We start from the raw sequence: 24,990 nt of genomic DNA, 5'->3' as shown, positions 1-24,990 counted from the left end.
CTCTCTCTCTCTCTCTCTCTCTCTCTCTCTCTCTCTCTCTCTCTCTCTCTTTGTCTCGCTAACATGCATTTGTAAGAAAATATATACATTCATTTGGGGGGAGGGTAGTTCATGTAACATAGACAATTGTGATTTATGGGATGCTTTAGTTTGCTTTTTGGCAAGAACTAGGGGGGCTGTTACATTTGCATGGTTTAATACAAGCTTAAATTTGGGAATCTTTTGGTCTTGAAAAGTGTTCTATGGCAACATTTTAGGTAGATAAAGAGAGAGAGTAGTGATGGAGTGCCAGACCTTGACATTATGCATCATCCCTGACATTAGGTGCTTTAGAGTGATGGTGGAACTTGATGTTATGCACCGGCGCTGACATTAGGCGCTTTGGATTCTAAGTGTCATACATTGACATATATGATTATGCATTTGCATTAGCATACATGCATTTGCCTAGATATTGTTGCTTTTTAAAAAATGTCCTTAGTTAGGTCCCTAGAGTCTTTCAATGAGACTCAAATTTTGGTAATTGCTCCATGTAGGCTGAAATTTCACATTTGTAGGTGCTCCATGCAGCTGAGTTTTAGATAACCTTGCATAAGACAAGCAAAACCATGTAGGAAAGTTGAGGGGTGGTTTTATAAAAGCTTAGAGGTGCAATGGCAAAAGTATTTATAACAACCCATAAAGGCTTTACACAATTTAGGCTTGTCAAGGGGATATGATTCTCCAAATTTATGCATGTGTAGAAGTGCATATGTATCATTGCATATGTGTCATTGCATTGGCAAATTACTTTGTATGTGATAGTTTGACAGTTTAGTTGTCTTAGTCTTGATAGGAAGGAGTCCTTTTTCTAAGCATCTAGGCATAGGATTGAGATGCCTTCAATTTGATATGCAATCACACAACTCATTCAACACATACATCAAAGTGCCCATATATGTGTATGTGAGGTGAGTGCATTCTCTCTCTCTCTCTCTCTCTCTCTCTCTCTCTCTCTACTAAACTACAACAAATTTCAAAGCCTTCGGTGTAATCCAATTATAGAATTGAGTCAATACATACTTGAAAAGCTTTTTGTATTTTGTTTTGGATCCAGCTACTGCAAAAATGACTTCTACCACTGTTCCAAATATTGGGGAGTTATGCTTTCATGGGTGACAAAGCCTATGTGCAATGAAGCGAGCTGCAAGGGTGGAGGCTTGCACAATTTTTGACGTTGTGTTGTCATCCCTTCATGAGCCACATAGACTTTGTGCAACAAAACAAGTTGTTGCAAGGGCATAGACTTCAACCCATGGAGCAAATCAGGCTCCCAAGATGCCTTCAAGGCATTTGAAGTCTAGCCGTGAATGTCATGCTGTCGTTATAATGAAACGACTTAGAAGGGGGGGAGCTTCAACCCATGCAACTGAGCATGCAAGTAGGAGCCTATCATATTCAAAGCAATACAATATTTTAAAGTCCACTCAAGACATGTGCGAGCATAATAAGGATGCATGTGCCATGAACCACGATATTTGGCTTCCTTATGGGGAGAAATCCATTCAGACGGTGGTGAAGTAATAGCACAGGACATGGGAGAATTACCTGGAACTCTCATTGCAAGGATTTCTCAAATTGAGAATAGCATGAAGGACATAACTAGTGGATGCAACAGATTTTGGGGAGGGCTAGAGAAGGGACAGTTCAATGTGATAATGGGTGTATAAATAGGCTAACTGCTTTGATGACCAGGATGAGCCATAAACTAGAGTAGGTTGTAACCCGTGATAATTAAGATACTCCTGAGACTTTTGCATCACTTTCTGTACAGGAACCCCAAATCCTTCTATGGGATTCTTATACTTGGGTTGCACTTAGCAAGACAAGTTTTTGTGCCTATTTTGCAATTTAAGGATTTTATGTAGTTTTATTTATGGGAATAATGTATTTTAGCTTCTTACCTTCATTTGAAAGTATATCTATGACAATGGAAGCCAGTTGAATTTAACATTTGAATTGCAGATTGTTCCTTGCCATTTTAGTTTTGTTTGAGATATACACAAATATTTTTGCATCATGTAGTCACATAATTTCTTATGCAATGCTTATACATTTCCATTTGAATATATTCATTCATATGGACATCATTTCTTGAGATGGCCAACTTTGAGTTTTTAGATAGAGCAGCTTTGGTTTTTGTATGCTATTTGTGTTTAAATTGATGGTCATTTATGTAGGCATGTCACGAATATTGATAGATTCACTGATATTATCAAGACTTGGGTGTCTTGTGGTGAATTGTTCATCTGTGCAAAATATTATGGGATTGCATTTATCTTGGGATGATGTGAAGTTATATCTTTGGGCTTCACTTGCGAGACTATTGCGAGACTCTTGCGAGAAGTCTCCAAGTCTTCTTTTGCAAGGTAAGAATAGTAGATTCTAAAGTTGTGTTTGTTAATGCTTCAATACTTCAAAATATTGAAAAATATCAATAAAATATCTAAGCCATGAGGTGGGACTTCAACATTTTGTAAAGCGTTAATTTGCAAAATAGTATTTGTAATCTTTTCTTATGTAATGATGATTTGCCCAAGAGATTGTTTCTTATGGGAATTGGGATTTTCCCATTTTATCTAATATTAGATTTATGTATGTATGTAAACACACACACACGTGTGTGTGTGTGTGTGTGTGTGTGTATACACATATATACATATATATATTTATTTATATGTATACATACATACATACATACATATACATATATATATAGATGGTATTGTATTTTGCTCATATGTTGACAAAATACGAGCATTACACCAACCAAAAGATGGTGACACACTCAATCTTGGTTATGGAATACTATGAGTGATGCATAGATGGTAAGCTCTTAATTTTAGATAGATCGGAAAAGGATGGCTTTGCTAATTTACCCATGCTTCTTGCTTTCTAAATCATTTTCTTCCTTGGGGCACATTGGTTGAGTTCCATCAATTGTGTCATGGTCAAGGATGTTATTTGATTAAGCTATTTTTCCTTTGCTGAGGAATATTTCCTTATGTAGTTGGTTGAGTGGATACTTTCTAAGGGGGTTCAATTTCTCATACATACAAAAGATGGCAAGACAAATAGAAGATAGATTCCATTCAATAAGGTCTCATAGGAGAAGATTATTGGATTCAATGTAGGCGGTCTGTCGCATTTCTGTCGCATTTATGCTATATAAAGAACAAGGTGAAAAACACAAGGTGCTAGAAGCATGAGGGTGGCTATGGAATCTATGGGTGTAGAAGTCAACCTTTCCAGACAACAGAAATCGGATGCATGGATGCAGTAATGTCGCATGCATTGTTGAAATACAATGGACCTTAATACTTCGGTAAGATTATGTAATAAGCATCAACATGCTTCTGTAATAGGTACAACTACTCAAATTGATTCAATGCAGGCGACCCATCGCATTTATGCTATACAAAGAACAAGGTCAAAAACACAAGGTACTAGAAGCATGAGGGTGGATGTGGAATCTATGGATGTAGAAGTCAGCCTTTGGAGACAATGGAATCAAATGCATGGACACAATAATGTAGCGTGCATTGCAAAAAATACACTGGACCTCAATACTTTAGCCAATAGTAGGTAATGAGCATCAACATGCTCCAGTAATAGGTACAACTACTCAAATGGATGCAACTAAGGCCACTACTCATTTAAGAGCATGAAGTCTTGTTGTTCACAATAGGGGTGTGGTTTTGGGTGTGGGGGGGAGCCTCTCTATCTTGCATACATTTTCGTTAAGGGCTAATGTAGAGCACCGATCTTTGTATCATCTTCAATGCTCCTTCTCTTCATGCACTTGGATCCATGGACCATACATGTAGCTTTTGCCATGCTCAACTGTGGAAATAAGAGACGCAAATGCATATGCCTCAAGTTGTGGGAAAGAACTGTTACAAAGTTGGTCGTGTGTCATTGTTTCCCTTAGAAGAACTGCCAAAGATTTTGAGAGCTCTACTGCACGGACATGCTGCTAGAAGCAAATTGTTTAAGAAGAACATTAGGGCTTATAGTAGTGTCATGGCATTTGTTTCATTGGGAGCCCATGTTGATCAAATGTTCCCTGGGAATGGGGGTATATAGAGCTTTCGGGTCCATGGTAGTGTGTATCATCGGGTTGGAAATTTGTTGCCCGATGAGGCTAGGCAACAAATGCCATGTTTTGCATAGTTGTATGTATATGATATTGATCGTGAACTAGAACATCGTTTGCATGGGATGCCTCGTTTGGATCCAGGCATTTTGGAGTTGTTGTAGAGGATGATATATGAGTGCAATCCATATGTTGGTGCATTGGTGTCTATCGGGAAAGTACTGAGAACAAATCCACATACAAACCTGATGATGGTTATTTAGGAGAGCCGCTCAACCTCAAGGTAGTACCTGGCTCCTACAGCTAGCAAGGTTGCTGCAATCATGCTAGGACAAGGGAATGACTTTGATATCGAAAATCGAGACATTTAGACTTTTAGCTGCAATGGGGTTGTGAGTAGAATATCTAATTTGCACCGATCATACATGCCACTCATGTATGTTCTTTTGTTTCCCTCGGGGGGAGGATGGTTGGCATCTATATATCCCATATAGTGATGTTCCTAATCACACACCATTACATAAGATATAGGGATAGAGTTGTGTCACCCAAAGATAGTACTACGCATACCGTTTGCAAGTGAGATATGATACAAATGCATGCCTTTTGCGTTGGGGTAGATTGCTGCAACAATACATGGTTGATGCCTATAGTAGCATGGAAGATTCCAGGTTGGTGTGGATATGAAACAACCAAGATTACCTATGTGCCCAAGTCTATCAAGGATTGATGGAAATGGTAATTAACAACCGATGGGACACGTACTGTTCTGGGCAATGCTGCAAGGTGTAGGGTGGTGTCGCCTTCTTCTTTTACGAGAGGGCCCTAGTATATGTGCTAGCTATACCAAGATGCGATGGCAATTGTCTAGGAAAGGGGCAAACCAGATTTATTCATCACATTCACCTGTAATCCAAAATGGCCTGAAATATCTATAGCATAGTTGTCGAGACAAACTATGCAAGATCGGTCAGATTTGACAGCCCATGTGTTTTATCGAAAGCATAAGGATATGATGCAGTCAATTACAAAACATAAATTTTTTGGGAAGGTGGCTGGATATGTGGGTGTGATAGAGTTTCAAAATAGAGGTTTGCCACACTCACATAAATTGTTGATATTAGAAGGTGCCTTGAAACCTGTGATCGGTCACTATGACCGATTAGTATGTACATAGTTGCCAAATAAAACATTATTCTTGGAGTTACATGAGATTATTGGACAATGTAATGTCCATGGTTCATGTGGTGTACTAAATGCATCTACAGCTTGCATGGTTGATGGGTAATGCATTCATCATCGTTATCCATGTGCATTCTCGTAGACTACTATTGTTGGTAATGATGGTTATCCTATTTACATGTACCATGATGATGGTAGAAAGATACAAGGGAAAGGGTGTGTGATTGATAATCGCTGGATTGTGCCATTTAATCCTTTTCTCTCCCTGAAGTACAAGGCACACATCAATGTTGAAATATGGTCCACAATTACTGTAGTTAAGTATTTGTACAAATATGTATACAAAGGTCATGATAGAGCCATCATTAGGATACAGCTAAATCATGTAGGAGAGCAAGGGCATTTGCACAACACACTGGATGGTGGCATTTGATGCAAATTATGTGTCAACATCAGAGGCATGTTAGGGGATTTATGAGTATGCCATTTACGATGAAAAACCAGATGTGCAAAGGTTGCAGGCTCATCTTCTGATGCACAATAATGTCATATTTTGAGATGAATGATTTGCAGAAAGTTGTGGACATGGAACAAAATAAGAATACCACCCTCACATAATGGTCCGCTTACAATCATTTGCAACATGAGAATATTGATTTGCAAGGCAAGTTGGTCTGGAGCAAAACCAGTAATAAGCGGTGGACTAGAAGATAGAAGGGGAATATCATTGGCCAGATGTACAATATTTCTCCCTCAGCTAGTGAGCTCTACTTCATGCGTATGCTTCTTAATGTGTGCATGGGATGCAAGAGTTCAAGGCAGCATGCGTAGCACGGGGTTTATTATTACAGAGTGATGATGAATGGTTTGTGTGTATGCAAGAGGTTGTGTTTTACCAAAATAGTACATAGCTGAGACACCTATTTGCTCATAATTTAGGTTTTCTGTGAGCCAATGTCTCCTCGACTTTTGTGGGAAAAAATTTTTGCCCAGCTTTCGGATGATTTTTTTCATGTATTGGAACAACTATGGGGAATATAATTGGTTGTCTTGCCCTGGCAATAAAGAAGGCTATATTGCACTTAGAGCACATTCTTCAACAACATGGGTGAAGGTTGGTTGAGTTTGATAGAATTCTTGTTGTCAAAAGAACATCTTTGTCAAAAGCTACAAATGGCTTATTGTAAGAAGAAATAATGTTTGATTATGTGAAAGAAGCACAGACTGCCCAGCGAATGGAAATGTCCTTGAATCATTACCAACGTGCTGTATTCGATTAAATTTTGGCAAGGGTCTATGGAGATGACTGGTGAGGTATTTTTTCTCAGTGGTTTAGGAGGGTCTGGAAGACCTTTCTCTAAAATTTCTTGCTCTCATGGCTGCATGGGGAGGGACACATCGCTTTGGCATGTGCATCTTCTGGGATTGCAACATTGCTACTAGTAATGGACACATGGAAGACTCACGATTCAAGATACCATTGAAGATGGATGATACTAGCAGATGCAATATTAAGGTTAATAAATAGTCACCTCACACATGTTTTGAAGATGGCTAGGCTGATAATATGGGATGAGGCACCCACGACTCATCAGCTTTCTTTCGAGGCACTAGACATAACATTGCAAGATATCATGTCAAATGAAAACGTTTTGGTGGGAAGATGGTGTTGTCGAGGGGAGATTTCAGACAAGGCTTGCTAGTGCTTCCAAAGGCAGGACGAAAGGACATTGTCAATGCTACCTTATGCCACTCAAGGATTTGGAGTTGCACTATAGTATTGAAGCTGACATAGAATATGCGAGTCCTTCAGAATGGTGATAACTCTGCCACACAAGTGTTCATGCAATGGGTTTTGGACATTAGTAATGGGATAAACAGATGTACAAAAGAAAATATTGTTGTGATTCCATCACAGATGCTTTTAGAGACAAAGTCCATGGAAGGCCTCATTGGATGGGTGTATAGAGGGCTTGCAACTATTTTGGATTGTGCACCATGCTTTCGAGAGCGTGATATTCTTGCACCTCAAAACCTTGAGGTTGATGCAATTAATGCTACAGCATTGAAGGAAATGCCTGTTGAGAAAAGGGATACCTAACCGCCTCAGACTCAGTGGACAACTCAGAGGGAGATTATTTTTTGTTTACAGTCGAGTATCTGAACAGTTTGGATCTTGGTGGTGGATACCCTCGCATCGATTGGTTTTGAATGGGAATGCTCCTATAATTTTGTTGCGCAATCTGAATCCTTGCTAGGGTCTATGCAATGGGACACAATTGATATGCAAAGAGTTTCACACAAAAGTGTTAGAAGCTAAAATCATTATCGGTACCAATGCTGGTGATAGAATGTTCATTTTGACCAACCTTAAACTTCCATTTGACGTGAGAAGACGAAAATTTCCTATGCGATTGACATTCGGCATGACAATAAACAAGTCACAGGGCCAAAATTTGCTATTTTGGGGTTGTACTTGGCGACATCGATGTTCAGTCATGGCCAGCTATATGTGGCATCTTCATGCATCCGAGCATCAAACATTGTTAAGGTTTTCATTCCAGAGACTGTGTCTGATGCCAGTGGCAAGGAGACGGATAATGCTTCTACCACAAATGTTGTGTACATGGAAGTTTTGCAATTGGCAACAACAAGAGCGTAGGAGTATGCCATTGCTCTTTCAAGCCCTCCTAAGACTTTCTTGGGTGGCAAATCTTCATTTGGTAATCTTTGTATAGCTTTTTTTAAGTTCATTAAATATTCCATCCAAGGACTATCATATGTCTTGGGGAATGCCAGCTATATATACAAATATTAAGTGAGACATAATATTTCATGATTTTGTCCTTGATAATGTCTGGATTTTATGAGTTTTGTGTGTACTCTATGAAATTTCATTTTCCATTTGAGTTGTGGGTTTGCAATATACTACAGGCTATTTTCTCTTGGAATTCAAATTTCATTTTCCATTTGAGTTGTGGGTTTGCAATATACTACAAGCTATTTTCTCTTGAAATTGAGCCTTAAGGTTTAGAAAGTCTATTGTTTTCTCCTGTATATGTAGATTGACACATGTGTTTCTTTTTGGCAATGCGATGGGATGTCTAGACAGTTTGCGTTTCTCACCGCAATAGGAGCGCAGGTGCAAGATAGATAATTGCTTGACAGCCACGTTTTATCTCGACCTATTTAATAGTAGAGTCATAGACTTTTAGAAATTTGCAGATCCTGTGGGCTAGAGATCTTTGGAGAGCATGTGGCTGTTGCTGGATTTGCTTGAGCTAGAGAGCTACCTTGGGTAGGAAGCATGTACATTGTTTGTTGCTTTATTTTTGTTAAAACAAAAGGTTATTTGGATTATACATGAGCGGGGAAACATACTATTGTTTGTCTTTTAGGATTTGTTCCTGATTCAAGGTTTGTAATGAATCTCCACGTCCATTGTCCTTTGGGGGATGACTCCACTTGGGATATTATGCTATCCTGGCTCGTTGGCTTCATGGGGATGATGGACCACATACCATCATTGTCTGCTAGGCTAGGACACTATGCATGTGTGCAGACACGGATTTTCTATCAAGGTTAAATGGGGACTATATGTACACCTTTGTCTGCATTATTCATAGCCCTTTGCACTAGAGTAAGTACTCTAATGAATGAGTTGGGTTCTACCAACATACAGTTATAAAAGTTTTATGGCTCAATAATTATAGTCCTTAAATTATCTTTCTGTGTGATGTTGGTCTAGATACGATTGTCGGTAGTCCACTATATGTTCATAGCCGACATGGATGTGGTAGACATGGAGTACATCGCTGCAGGCTTTTCCCTGTGGTACATGGCCGTAGGCTTTTCTCTATAGTACATGGTCATAGACTTTTCCCTTAGGGATGTTTGCGTGTCTATTGTAGATTTTGTATGTTCACTTATTTTTTTATGACTTTGTTTGCAGATGTGTATTTGCACATATCAGTCAGTTCTTTGATGTAGCTATTGCATGTTTAGCCATCTGACTCCACTTTCGGACGTAGTATTTTGAAGTACTCTGTTATAGAGAATTTTTTGGTTAGAGTATGTTTCTTGCATTTTAATGTTTGTTGTGTTTATAAAAGCTCTTTTGTTATATTGTTGGTTTAAGAGATCATCATGCAAGCCTTGCTAAGAGTGCTAGCTCTAACCATGACACAATAACTTTGGTGATGTTAGTAGTCTAATTTCAACCCTTTCCCTTAGGTATAACAAACAACCCTGTCTCTCACACACTTTTTGTCACTGTGTGTGTCTTCACCTTCTCCACGATGTATAGAACAAAAATTCATGTCATTTAAAATTTCCATTAATTGAACCTGAATTGCATGCATATTTGGAAAAAACATCTTTTTAATTTGGAGATTTGCCATCTATGCTTCACCTTTACTATTGTGCAACCAACCCACACGCTGACTTTACTTGATATTCTATTTATTAAAATTAATGATATTTTAGCATGTTGAAACCCGATGGAGCGGGTAACTAGCTTGCTGTTGTAGATGGGTTAGGCTACTCAGGCCATTCGTGAAGAACTGAGAACTCAGGCTTTCTTGATTTGATACATATCGATATATGGGGTTATGCACAGACCCACAAAACTGGTTCATTTTACTGCTTGACTTTCATCGATGACTATAGCAGATATCGTTGGCTCTATTTTCTAAAAGAGAAATCTGAAGTCTTTTCCATATGTCAAGAATTCAAGGCCATGGAAGAGAAACATACAGGCAGAGTAATCAAAGTCATGAGGTCATACAGAGGAGGTGAATACATGTCTTCATCCTTCATGATTTTTTATGTAGAAGTAATGGCATTCGGAGACAATTCACATGTGTAGATACTCCTCAATAGAATGCAATAGTTGAAAGGAAGAATGGGACTTTAGTAGATATTGTAGAGCAATGCTCAATGAGAAACATCTTTTGAATCAATATTGGGTAGAAGCAATTGCCACTACAAACTATTTGCTTAATCAGCTTTCGAGCAAATTGAGACCGAGTATGTCACTTTTATGAGGCATTCACTGGATGCATGCCACACAATCGTGCATCTCCGCATATTTGGTTGCGTAGCATATGCCCACATACATGATAATCATTGCAAAGAGTCGAATATGAAGTCGCATAAATGCATAATGGTTGGCTACAGTGAAGAGAGAAAAGCATACAAGCTGTATGATCCCATCAACTCAAAGGTCAATCTCCAGAGGATGTAATTTTTTATGAAGAATCAGAATGGAAAACATCAAATACATAGGAGATGGTCACACTGATTACTCAATCGCCTATAGAGAAGGTTGATGAAGAAGAGCAAGAATTGCCAGAGAGGCCTTCAGAAGAGCAACAACTCAAATGGTCTACCAGAGAAAGTAGACCACCAGCCAGATTGATATATGCTTAGAAAGGGAAAGAAATTCAGATTGAAACCACCAGTTATGCTCTTATGATTACCATCATGGCTACATACAGTGTACTTTGAGGATGCAGTTGATAATATAAAATGGCAAATTGCTATGAATGAAGAAGCTTTGTACAAAAACAACACTTGGGATTTATGTGACCTTCCACTAGGAGAGAAGGCCATTGCAAACAAATGGGTTTACAAAAGTAGAATCAAGATGGAAGCATTGAAAGACACAAAGCCGCCTAGTTGCAAAAGGTTTTGCACACCAATATGGTCAAGATTATTATGAGACTTATGCTCCAATAGTAGCAAAGATGGATTCCATAAGATTTTTGATATCACTAGCTACACTTAGTAGATGGAATGTGTACTAGCTAGATGCCAAAAATGCTTTTCTCAATGGTTACCTAGACGAGGAAGTCTACGTGTAACAACCAGCAGGGTATGTTAAACCAAGAAAAGAGCATTAGGTTTTCCATCTCAAGAAAAGTTTCTACGGCTTAAAGCAAGACAAAAGTTGGTGTAGTAGAATTGATAAGTATTTTTCTAATCCGGAATACATAAAGACCAATGCAGATCATACTCTTTACCACAAAGTTCAGGGGGAAGACATCACTATTGCACTTTTGTATGTAGATGATCCGATCGCAACAGAAAGCAATGAAAGCTTCATTAGCAAGATGAATCCCCCCAAATTAGACATGGCATCATGCCGCATGTCCTCTGAGTATGGAATCCCTTGTAGGAGGAGACATCATGATTTGTACTGTCTATAGGACTTTGATTCCACTCAACCGACTCCTCAGGGGTCTACCCCTGTGACTACCGGCTCCTCTCGTGCCTAACACTGTGACTACCCCTCGGGGAACTCCTTTGCTAGCAGCCCATGGCTTTGTCGGGCGTCCCAATAATTTTATTGCACAGATAAGCGATGCGGAGTCAGTGATATTCTTCTCTCTGCTATCCCAGAGGACCTCATCTATTCCCTTTCCTACACCCCGATCAAGGATCCAAAACAGCTTACAGTCAATGACAAACACTATAGGCAACTCATCGGATCTCTTATATATGTGACAATCACATCGCTAGGTATTTGCTATGTAGTAAGCTCACTCCAAACAGTCTCACTGAAATGCAGCCAAGAGATTCTTGAGATACATTAGAGGTACAAGACAGTTTTGGAATAAAATACATAGGAAGTCATCCTGGATACTCTGACAGTGACTGTGCAAAAGATCATGAGACCATGAGATCCACACAAGGATATGCATTTTTCATTGGTCAAGGTGCTATATCATGGTTTTCAAACAAGCAACCAATTGTTTCTTTATCTTCAATAGAAGCAAAATATAGGGCACTCAAACAGGTGCATGTGAGGCTATATGGCTCAGAAGAGTATTGTCAGAAATAGATTACTTTGATGAGTCAAAGCCAATAACAATATATTGTGATAATCAATCGGCTCAAGCATTAGCCAAGAATCCAGTATATCACCCTAGGACAAAGCATATTGATGTCAGCAGAGAGCACTTCATCAAAGAAAGAGCGTTACTGACATCACATTGCAACATGGTGACATCAAAGAGAATGTTGCAAATATCTTTACCAAACCACTTGGAAAAGAGCTTTTTGAAAATAGACATTCCCATTAAAGAGATGTGATAGAATAAAGGCACAATGGTTGGAAACCTTAACCCTAACCCTAACCGTAAAGGGATTTGTATATATTCATTTTTTTCAACTAAATCTAGTGTACAGTTAGTCATTTGCGCTGTGCTCTCTAGCTGTGCCCCATCTCCACTCTTTATTTGTTCAAGAGAAGCACCCCAATGACAATGAAATTATCGGAGAATTTCCAGAGCGGATAGGTGAGGCCACCAAATGCATCGTCTAAGGCTTTTGGAAGTCCATCTATCCGTGGATTCACAAGAGGCGGATGACGTTGTATTAATGCATAAATGCCATAGTTTTCACAAGCTAGTGATTTGGACTTCTGTTGACATTGCCTTGGGTGGCACATTGAGGTTGCTCACCTGCCAACTCTTTTTTGATTGCATGGCGGAGATGAATACATGGATACACAAGTGCGAATTTTCGTTGGCGGGTATGATGTCCTCCGATCTGGAGGTGCTCCATTGTGAGGACCCCCTTAGGTTGTTTGCATAGCATCGTGGTTTTCAAAAAATTGAGTGCTCACCCATGGGCGCCTCCTTGACACACCGCCCAACTGCCATGGTACCCAATGATGGTTTTGTAATTAATGTGGAACTCAAAAAACATAGGTGATTGGTATATTTAAAGGGTGCCCATCACGGGGCAGGTTGCCCACGGAAGGGCTTGGAGAGGGTAGGACGTGGAGTCCGTGTAGGACTGGAAGGTTTGGGCGGTGTGTGTATAAAGAGATGCCCACCCATCCTTATAAAACTCACTTCCTACTAGTTGAAGCAGCGGCCCAACAAGGGGCGCATCTTAGTGTCCACCACGACACGCCGAGCTGGGTGGGTGGCGAGGTGAATTTGGCGTGGAGCATTAAATCATTGCACTGGCACCTGTGAACGTTGCTATGATTGGCTGAATGGAGCTGCGGACGGAGGGAATGGAGCATTAAATCATTGCATTGGCACTTGTGAAGGTCGCTCTGATTGGCTGAATGGAGCTGCGACGGATGGAGAGAAGGAGAAGAGGGCGGGGGAGCTTTTTAAAAAAAATAATTAGAAAAAAATAAAAAATAAATAAATAAATAAATATGTATGTATGTATAAAAATAAACATGCCAGCTTTGATATTAAGAGGAGAATAAAGCAACCAGGGAGGGTCAGTCCCTACAGGACCTTGAACAAAAAACTGTGGTCTACAAGGGGGTTGAGCCCAAGGCCTGAGCTCATAGAGCAAAAGGGGGACCAAAACTAAACTAGGACCTAACAACCGCTCTTGATGTCTTCCACACAGACCAGTATCATCGCATCGTTATTGGCTTTGATTAGGATAGAATCCGTAAGAAGGAAGTCACTAGACGGAGAATCATCGAGACTCGCCGCCCCGCGCTAGGTTCGAGCCAAAGGCCAGCTGGTTGCGGCCTATCCAGATCGTATAGCACGTCGCCCTTCTTGCCAACAGCCATGCAGCCGCCACAGTGGAAGAACACCCTGTGGTCTCTCCAAGCAGAGATTGTTTCCAAGTCAGTCTGAGGTGCGTCATTGCCCCCGATGTTCTTAACGTTCTTTCAAGCTCACTCCACACTTGACGCGATACGGGGTAGCTCCAGAATAAGTGGTGCACGGATTCAGGCGCAGTTTCGTAGAGGGGGCAGAGCGGACTCACCGCAAATCTTCGCGCGAGCTTCGCCCGCACAGGAGTCCAATGGAGTAGGATCTTCCATAGGAGGAAGGCAAATTTCCCGACTCAGCAGCTCTTCCAGATATCCGTCAAGCGCTTGTCCCACCAAGAGTAGGATCTTCCACAGGAGGAAGGCAAATTTCCCGACTGAGCAGCTCTTCCAGATATCCGTCAAGCGCTTGTCCCCCCAAGACCGGGAGTGCTGGAGCCCCCATTTCGAGTTGAGGTCTACCTTGGCATCCATCTCTTCCAGGAGGGCTGTGTACATTTGCCCCAGTCAAGCTTTTCTCAAGTGGGTCTTACCCAAGAACCAGTGAAGCACTCTTCTCTGGTCCGCCAAAACGCAGTTGGGCGGCCAGATGTCCGAGCAGAGGCCTAGGACTCAGTGTAGCAGCGCCGTTTCCCTTACAGTCAGCGAGAAGGTACAGCTTATGTCACCTAGAAACCACGTGAATGCTTCTCCTGAATGGAACGTGTCCGCAGCAGCAGCTGGGCAGCTACCTGGCCAAAGCCCAATCTCTTGATTGATTTGAAGGAGTAGGGAAGGATGCCTTTCCGGGGACGCCGACTGAGGATCTTGTTCGCAGCTCGGTGTGTAACCAGCCTCAGAGTGTTTCCAGCCCACTTCGCTGAGCGACCAGTTGCAGGGTCAATGTATTGCCCAATTGATAAGTGTGATTGAGATTTGGTGCCTCTCAAATCTTTCAAATGATTGAATCTCCTCACTCTTTGCAGATGCCACCAAAGCAAAAGAGCATTCAATGCATAAAGAGTTCCCCGCAAGACGATTTATGTGCACATCTCTAGCAAAGTCGAGGCAGGATTGTAAAGTGTTGCTTGAGCGATTGAATCACCCCAAAGTAGGGGCAGACCCTGCTATTTATGCCGAACTTTTGAGATGGTGTGGAACCTCGGACGCCCTGGTTGATGGTAGGCGCATCCATCAGTACATTATTAGAAATGGGTTGGAGGGAAACCCTGTGTTAGGGAATCTCCTCTTACAAATGTACGGGAATTGTGGAATGTTGGATGATGCTCGTGTAACATTCGAGAAACTGCATCGCAGGGATCGATTTGCTTGGAATTTCATAATTGCAGCATATGCTCGGCATGGGCAGAGCCAGGAGGCCCTCCGACTCTTTGACCAGATGCAATGGAACGGGATGATACCCGACAAATTCATCTTTCCCAGTATACTATCTGCTTGTGGAAGCCAAGCTTCTCTAGCTGAAGGCATGGAGGTGCATGGCCGAATCGTCAGCAGTGGCTTTGAATCAGATGTAGTTGTTGGAAGCGCACTTGTCAACATGTATGGCAAATGTGGCAGCCTTGGTGATGCAGAGACGATATTTGACAAAATGTCAGAAAGAAACGTTTTCTCATGGAATTCAATCATCTCTACATATGCTCAGCATGAGCATGGGAAGCCTGCCCTTCAACTCTTTGAGCAAATGCAAGGTGAAGCAGTGGCACCAAATAAGGTGACATTCGTTAGCATCTTCTCTGCACGCCCCTATCAGCTAGTCCTAGCTCAAGCCAAGCAGATGCATGCTCGCATTGTAAGAAGTCCATTTGAATTTGATGTTGTTGTTGGGACTGCCCTACTGAATTTGTATGGCAAGTGTGGCAGCCTTAAGCATGCACGGAGGATGTTTGACGAAATGCCTGAGCTAAACTCATTCTCATGGAATGCCATGATAGCAGCCAATGCTGAACAGGGGAGGGGCATTGATTCTCTTCAGCTCTTTGACCAAATCTGGCAGGAGGGGATGTTACCCGACAAAGTTACATGCGTTTGCGTTCTTTCTGCTTGTGCTACGCAAGGGTTCCTTTTCAAGGGCAAGCAGACGCATGTCTATATAAATGGTAATGGATTTGGATCTGATGCCATATTGGGAAATGCCCTCGTCACTATGTATGGAAAATGTGGTACTCTGGAGGATGCTGAAGGGATTTTCAATGGCATGCGTGAGCGGAACATAGTTTCATGGACCGCCATGATTACTGCATGCACCCAACATTGTAAAGGCACAAATGCGCTCCAACTCTTCAATCAAATGCAGGGAGAAGCGGTTCTGCCAAACAATGCAACCTTTATTAGCATTTTTTCTGCATGTACAGATATTGCAGCCCTTGGTGAAGGCAAGAGGATACATTCCCGCCTTGTGGGTACTAAATATCAGGCAGATGATGTTATTGGGACTGCACTTTTGTCTATGTATGGTAAGTGTGGGAGCTTAGAGGATGCATGGCTTGTGTTTCACCGAATACCTGAGGGGAACATCGTTGCTTGGACTGCTTTGATTGCCACACATATGAATCATGAGGACAACCAAACTGCTCTTCTACTTTTTGACCGGTTGCAGCAGGAAGGAATAATTCCAGACAAGGTTACCCTGGTTAGCATTCTCTCTGCATGTGCTAGCCAGGGAGTTCTAGTTGAAGGCAAGAGGATACATGTGCAGATCATTGGCTCTGGATTTGAGTCGGATATTGTTGTGGGGAATGCTCTTGTCAATATGTATGGCAAGTGTGGGAACCTAGAGGATGCACGAAGCATGTTTGATAAATTATATGAGCAGGATTTGGTCTCTTGGAATGCCATCATTGCAGCTTATGCCCAACATGGGCAGGCTAAGGCTGCCCTCCTACTGTTTAATGAAATGAAGATGGGAGCCATGATTCCAGACAAAGCCACCTTTGTAAGCATTCTTTATGCATGCAGTCACGCCGGTTTATTGCATGAAGGATGCCATTCCTTTTTGTCTATGATTCAGGACTATGGCATCAAACCCACGGTGGATCATTATAACTGTATGATTAACCTATTGGGAAGGGCAGGAAGGTTGGAAGAAGCAGAAGACCTGATTAACATTATGCCATTGGATCCTACGTCAGTATCATGGATGACATTGCTGTTTGCTTGTAGAAACCAGGTCGATGCAGAGCGTGGAGGACGCGCTGCAAAACAAATCTTTGATGCGAATCCAGAGAAGGTAGCACCATATGTGACATTATCAAACGTCTTTTCTGCAGATCATAGTGAGGTTCATGCAGCAAGCGCAATCTACCATACAACCCACAATATTCTAGAAAGGAGCAACAAAGCGACTCTTTCTTTTGATGGGTTTCCGTTGGCATTCCCTCCTGCCATGCCCATGACACAGCTGTCTGCCTGTGGACAGCCATAGAGGCAAAAGGGCTGGAGAGAGGGTCCTTGGATGGCATGAGATGGTGAACAATCATCTGTAGATATTGGTGAACCAGTTAAGACGAGTCCTGAGGCCACCGTGAAATAAGGATTTCCTGTGACATTATGCCCATGACATGCACCTGTGGACAGGCATAGAGGCAAAAGGGCTGGAAAGAGGGTCCTTTCATCATTGAGGTGGCTGAGTCAAAAGGAGTGATATAATTATGTCCATCTATAATTTCTTTCACTGCTAAAAAATGGCAATGTGGACTGACTATTGACATGCCTGAGAGTGTAGACATGTCTAAAGGTTCTGGTCTTCACTCCTCCTAGCCAATTCAAAGCTGACATACATGCTAAGTCATGCTTCGCATGGTACAATTCAAACACACGAGCACTCTATAGATGATTTGGGGTAGAGATAATATAAACATGCATGCAGCAATGATGCTTGGTGTGCTTGCTGCGTTAGTGGGTCCAAGGCAACAGCATCAAGCTGTGCTGGTCTGCAACTTAATTGAGGTAACTTAATTCCTCTCATGACAGCCAAACTTACCTCATACTAACCAATGACTGCAAAATATGAGGACCTAATGGCCTCAACTTGTCATATGGCTCCCCTTGGGAGATGTATACTTTCTACTACACCCTGCTGATCCATAGTTACTGAATTAGAGTCTCTTATTGGTATGCCAAAGGCAAGTGACTAAGCGTTAGTTTTGGTTTTTCTATGGGGATCGTGCTGAGTGATTTGAGGGGGATTTTATGATTTTAGATTATGGTAATTTACTTTCCTTGCAAGGAGTTTAGAATAATGATGATGGGTCTCTCTCTCTCTCTCTCTCTCTCTCTGCCAAAAAACCGCATCTCTGCATAAAATACACTCTGGCATCTCCTCTCATGGCAGGATGGATCCGCTTCGCTCATGGCATCTCCTCTCAAACAGCTAGCCAGAGAGAGTGTCTGAGAAGACGAACTAGAGCTTTTTTGAACTCATGGGAGCTAAATTATTGGTGACATATATTAAGAGCAATCTTTGATCTTTCACGTTTCAAGCGAACTTCTCATGTGGTTTGCTTGAAGCGACTTGAGAACATAATCATGAACACTCAGAACCGTCAATCGACACAAAGTGCTCAGATTTGGGCTATCCGGGGTGGATCCTTTGTGATCTGAAGCTCCTGTGAAAGCAACAAGAAAAGCTTTGCACATCAGAAAATGCACCAGCCTTCGCGAATAAGTCTGATGACTGACTTGAGGGCAACGTGCTCCCTACTCCCCATCTGCTTGGCAAATTGTACCATGACAGAGGTACAACCTACCTTTTTCACTCCTTGGCAGCTTGGCGAATTGTTTGTTGACAAACTCCTGATTCTCTCACTTGAAAACTTTTTTCAAGCAGCCCAAAAAGTAAAAAATAGTCCAAACACTTAGAGAGTCCTTTTGAGAAGGGCAATGCTTTTAAAATTTATATCTACAGCAAGATATACAAAAAGTGAGTAAATTGATAAAATCATTAGACTATTTTCCTGTTTGAAAATGTGTGCAAGGAAGGTGTGGTATGACACTTGGCATCCATACCTTATTAAAAAAACATTGTCCCTAGAGCGAATTTCTAGGAACTTCATGCACAAAACATGTCCTAGACTTTCCATGTCACGTTGTCTACCCGATAAACATCCCACTAGATAAGGACTTCACATATCGAACTATTCTAGAACTACTCCCCTTGCTTGTCAAGAATGGCCTTCTTACCCATCCTTCTGTACTCTATGCATGTCCTACAAAAGATATTCAAGGTTGGATGCATATTTTTTCAACAAGCTCTCGTATCTAATATGGTGATAACCAAATCTTATTTTAGAAAAGCGTGTAGCGTAAGAGAGTAGTTTTGAAATATCATCTATTCTAGGCAAAATATACATGCTGTTTATAGTTTGCTTGTTTAAACATACGTGATCTATACATGGACAATAGGCTCCATCTTTCTTCTTTTGGAACAATATCAAATCTCACCATGGAGACAAACTCAATGTAATATAAATTTTCTTTAAGCGGTTGTTTAATTGAAGTTTTAATTCAGCATTCTCATGTTGTTTAAACCTACATGGCATTCTAATAGGTGGCACCATTCATTGGTCTTTAAAGCTCTGTTGCATGATGAAGGGATCTGAATGATATTATGGGCGCACATAAAAAAAGAGTAAAAAAACAACTCTAAAATTTTCTTTATGTATTCAGGCTTTTCTTCTTTCTCTAGAAGAGGCTCTTCCAAATCAGAAAAGGAAGCAAGATACATTTGCACATTTCATTTCTAGCAAGGTTTTTAAGTTGTATGGCTAAAATTTCTTATGTTGCATGGCTGAAAGCTCTTGCTGACCATAGGCAACATTGTCTCCATGAATACTCTTTTCTTCTTATTTTCTATCTTTCACCATCTTTTAATTGCAAAATTGCCACTTTCTGTGTTCCAAACTTGTCGAACTACCACAAGTGGATACATCCTTCAATTTTTAAATCCAAGCTATATCCTCCAAGTATTCTATCCAAGCTTTAGTATTTTGGTGCCTTACAATTACTATCAGATTCCAATTCTAGTATGACTTTTGGAAAAAATAAAAAAATTGAAAATCAATTTCTTTTTTCTTTCCAAAAATTGGAAGTAATTGTGGAAATAGTTTGTTTTTGCATGATGAGATTAATACAAAGTCCAACTATAGTGATCAAAACTTTGTAGACTTTGAATAAGAGACTGTTAAAGAAACTATAGGAACTGTCATCTCCAATCTAGAAGAAAATGCATAGTCCCAAAAGACACAATGGCACTCGGCATTGTGGGATCTTAAAAAAGACTAGAAGTTTACTAGACAACTTTCCAATATACAAAGACATGACAAGAGAGGAGGAAGAATAAGAGAGAAGGGGTACAAGCCCTATGGGTGACAACTTTATATAACTTGTAGCATAGTAGGTTCATTATGAAAAAAGGAACATAACTCTCACACTTGAAGTTAAAACATAATTGTCTAGCCAATCAAAATAATCAGCAGACACCCTACCGATGTGCTCTAATTTATCACACCTACAATGTCAATGGACACAAAGATCTTTGCTAACTTTCACATGAAAACTCAAAACTTTGTACAAAGTAACTCAAACAATTAGAGAGAGTCTTTTCAAGGGGGCCTATGCTTTCAATTTGCATAACATATATATTTTGTGAAATATGTACCAAAAAATAAGTAAACATTTATAATTATTAGATTGCTTTTCCTTTTTAATTTCGCAACTTTTCACCCTAAATTCAATAAATAAACACAACATATTTCAAGGCCAAAATGTACAAAAGTTACAAATAACCAAAATGAGCATAAGGAAGGTGTTGTGAGACATGAGGCCTCACATGTTGCGAGTTTTATAAAGAGAAATAGAGGTTTACAAAGAAACTATGTAGTTTGTCATGTTTGTGGATGAAGCATACATTGAATGCTAACACACAAGACATCACTATTGAAACTTACAAATGGAACCATATTTTACGATGTTTCAGTAAGCAAGTAGTAACCTTTGTTGCTCTTTGTTGTATATTCTATGCAAACCACTATAAATTGATAAGGAAGTAGTTTCATTCATCATGAAGGATGAGACTACATTTTGAAGAACAATCTCTTTCAAAAAAGAAATAGGTGAATCCCATCTCAATTCATCCATCTATGTAGTTGGTTTCAATAAGGAGAAACACACTAAGTAGCTTTGAAAGTTTTAGAAGTTGTCATTTTTCAAAAAAATTGCACAACTCTCTCTTTACAATTTCCAAATGACTTAGGTGAAACAGACTTCGGTAGCTACATCAAGAGTTTTATTTTATTTTATGTCACAAAATTGAATTTCTAAGTGTTGTAAGTAAGTTTATTTGTGGAGACAATATGGCCTATTCTATAAAGCAATCATGTCCAAACAATGATGGTACCCTTTCAACTAATAAGAGGACATGGAAAAGAAGCACTCTTGGATTACAACTTATGAAATCAAACATAGTATTCCATATGAATAGCATTATCTTCAAAGGATTGATGTAAAACCATTATGCTACTTACACTATAAATCGTTGTTGTCATTACTTTTTCTTAGATGAGTATGGTGAGAAAGCTTTTTATAAAAGCATTGGTAAACCAATCACACTTGTCATACCATAACACGATCGGTATAAAAATAAATTTTTGTTAAAAAATGTATCATTAGTGATGTTTTTAAATTTAAAACATTGTGTCGTTTAACGATCCCCCAATGGTATTTCTCCCCCCTGGAATTGGAACTGCCTAGCTGGGCATTCTTTCTTTCCAACACGAATTACAGCAAATCTATGATATCTTCTCCCAGCTAGTTAATTCCCATGTCCTATCATCCAACCTCATTAGCATCTCCATTTGCTCTTAGAGTGCATATTCAATCAGGTCATCTTTTCTTTTAGCTTGTAAACTTATATGTGTTCTTTTATCATACATGTTTTAGCTCTATTCTTTAATATATAAATGATACACATAGTCTACAAAGAATGGAGTAAATTGAACTAGATCCATACATCTATTTATTTGCCACTAGAAACACACTGAAAAAATGAAGGCCATATTAGAAATGGAAAAGGTACATAGACAATATTGCATACATTGTGGTAAGGAGTAACCAGTTGTAGTGGGATTTTATTTCATAAGTTTGTAGGAAATACATGGTGATCAATCATGGAATAGACAAAACTGTGGATATGCAAAATCACACAAACCTTTGTTATTATTTGTTGCCACTTCTCTATGTCATGTGCAATGTGTGAAGGGTTTTGAGGCTTTTTGTCACCTACAAATATATTTTTGTCATTGCCATTGTAGTGTATGTGTAGCTTAGGACCTTGGGTCATATTCCAGTAAGAGACGTAGGCTCAAGTGTGTCAAGTAGATGTTGTCCATGCTTGTATGATAGGATCATCCATTAACACGATTGGGATATGGAAGGCTTTCACATCCATTTGGAGTTTAAGGTTTAGAAGGACGTTCTAGGGTTTTGATGGAGGTGACTAGATTGGGAGGGGGTTCTAGGGTTTAGAATAGAGTACACAATGGAGAACTCATCTCTTTCATAGATCTTGGAGGATAAGGGTTGAGAAATTAATATGGACCAAAAGAGTTTTAGGAGAATCATATGACTAGGAGAGAAGAAATGTGTAAGAGAAAAGGGGTTTGGGTAGAGAAAGAAGGAGAAGGAAGAGGAGGAGTTGCAAGGGGGAGTAGGAGCCAAGCATAGGACATACTATTGGACATTGATAGTGCAAGGGAGAATGAACACTTGGAGACAATTGCACAAGAACACCAAAGTTGAAGTGAATAAAATGCCCCAAAGAGTGCGGGCTTCATTCTATCACAAAATATCTATACAAGTTTGGAGATCTTCTCTCTCTACATGTAGGAATTGTAGGACTTCTCTCTCTACATGTAGGAATTGTATAGAGGAATTTGCATCTAGAACTTGCATGTAGAAATCACATGTGGGATGCGCATATAGGAAATTGGAATTGCATGTAGGATACACATGTAGGAATTAGCATGAGTTGTATGTAGAATGTGAATGTAGGATTCCTAAGAGAGATTCTTGTGAGATATTGTGCTGAGTCCTTGTTGACATAGAGTTAACATACCCCCAAACCAATGTCATTGCCCATCCTCAGGTTATGGCTTATTATGTCATCAAAGAGTTGGGAAAATGTGTCCATAACCTAATGGCTGTGGAGCTTGCGGTGCACCAATGGATCATGTTCCAATGCCTTCACACCATATAATTTTTGCTTAGTTTCTAGGAATCATGTATCCACCATCTGCTCAAAGAGACATAAGTAGCGAACTTCTAAGATGACTCTTTGATAGAGTCTACTTGTTGTTTGATCATCGATCTAGCCATTGGGATGGAAATCAAGTGTAGGTAGGTGATGGTTGAAGTGGAAGGGAACCACAAGAATAAATTCCAAGGTTTTGCAAAAGATAGAACTTTGTCGTACAATGCGGTCAATGTTCCCTCGCATACATTTTTCATGTTGTTGGAGTGCCCCAATCAATGTGTTTTGGATATTCCATTAAAATTCCATAGTATGGCTTAGAGGTGGCCAATTAGTGGTGAGATCCTCACCCAAGGTGTGTATGTTGGTATCCCAAGGGTCTTGGCGTGGTACTACATAGAACTTTGGATGGGTTTTAAGGCGTGGAGGTGCATGGATGTTATCATTCAAGAAGGCCTCATCAAAGATTTAGAGCCATTGCTAGTCAAGTTGGGAAACCAACGTGTGGATCCAAGCTTCAGTAATCTGATGCTGACAAATGTTGATTGGGAAGCCACTCAGGGTCCATCCACTCTGAGTCTTCCTATCTAGGTATTTTTTCCAAATTTCCTTAATGGGGCTACTTGGAATTGGATTTTATGATAATCATCCCCATCATGGTGTAAATCGGGCATGGGAGTGCAATTAGGATCATACAGATCTTGATATTCAAAGTCAACGATTATGTCCATTGTTGTTGGTGGCATCTTGTTGACTCTGTGCCAACATGGACTTATGTAGAAAGAGAATGTGTTACAACTTTGTGTTACAACTTCTACATACGACTTCTACATGTAGAAAGAGAATGTGTTACAACTTCTACATACGACTTGTGTTACAACTTCTACATAAGACTTCTACATGTAGAAAGAGAATGTGTTACAACTTCTACATACAACTTCTGCATGTAGAGAGAGAATGTGTTACAATTCCTACATGCAAAGAGAACAGCTCTCCAACTTGTATAAATACCCCATAATGGAATGAAGCCCACACTCTTTGGGGCATTGTGTTGATTCTACTTTGGTATTCCAAGCATTTGTCTCAAGTGTCCATGCTTCCTTGCACTCCACGTCCAAAAGCATGTCCTAACCTTGCAACCCCTCCCCTCACCTCCAACCTTGCAACCCATCCTCTCCCTCTCCTCCTCCGTCCTCCTCCTTCCTCCTCCTCCCTCCTCCTCCTCCTCCTCCTCCCTCTTCCTCCTCCTCCTCTCCTCCTCCTCCCTCCTCCTCCTCCCTCCTCTCTCTTCTTTCCCCCATGCTCTTACACCTTCTTCCTCTCCCACTCCTATGCTCCCCCTAAACCCTTTGTTCCTCAACCCTTAAACTCCATGATCTATGAGGGAGACGAGTTCTCCACCATGTACTCTACCTTGAACCTTGGATCCTCCTTCTAACCCTAGACTCCTTCTGGACCTTGGAGCCTCCTTCTAACCCTAGACTCCTTCTAAATTCTGGAACCTCCTTCTAAACCCCGGAACTCCTTCTAAACCCTAGAAACTCCTTCTAACCCTCAAACCTCCTTCTAAACCCTGGAACCTCATTCTAACCCTGGAACCTCCTTCTAACCCTTAAACTCCTCCTAAACCCTGCAACCCCCAATGAGGGCGAAAGCCTTCATTACCTCAATCATGATGATACACGTTCCTTTTACACATGCATGCACTTTGTTTGCTTACCACACTTAAGCTTACGTCTCTCACCGGAACACGACTCGAGGTCCTAAGCTACACGTCTACACTGCAATCGACAACTCTAATATATCTATAGGTGACAAAAAACCTCGAAACCTTGCAAACATAGAATATCCTGCTCTTCCTACGAAAGCAGTAGGAAAGAGCCAACACAT

General features: G+C 40.5%; 1 protein-coding gene across 1 annotated transcript; it reads left to right on the top strand.

Moving 5' to 3' along the window:
• Positions 1–14,877: 14,877 nt before the first annotated feature.
• Positions 14,878–17,277, top strand: LOC147898315 (pentatricopeptide repeat-containing protein At2g33680-like). The gene has a single exon (XM_087379144.1). The coding sequence runs from the start codon at positions 14,878–14,880 to the stop codon at positions 17,275–17,277; it is 2,400 nt and encodes a 799-aa protein (XP_087235270.1).
• Positions 17,278–24,990: the final 7,713 nt, after the last annotated feature.

The sequence above is a fragment of the Dipteris shenzhenensis genome, chromosome 9 (assembly GCF_047967505.1).
Source record: "Dipteris shenzhenensis isolate YYH24624 ecotype China chromosome 9, Dip_SZ_1.0, whole genome shotgun sequence".
Lineage (NCBI taxonomy): Eukaryota > Viridiplantae > Streptophyta > Polypodiopsida > Gleicheniales > Dipteridaceae > Dipteris > Dipteris shenzhenensis.
Note: the sequence above shows the minus strand (reverse complement) of the source record. Positions and strands in the feature narration are given on the sequence as shown.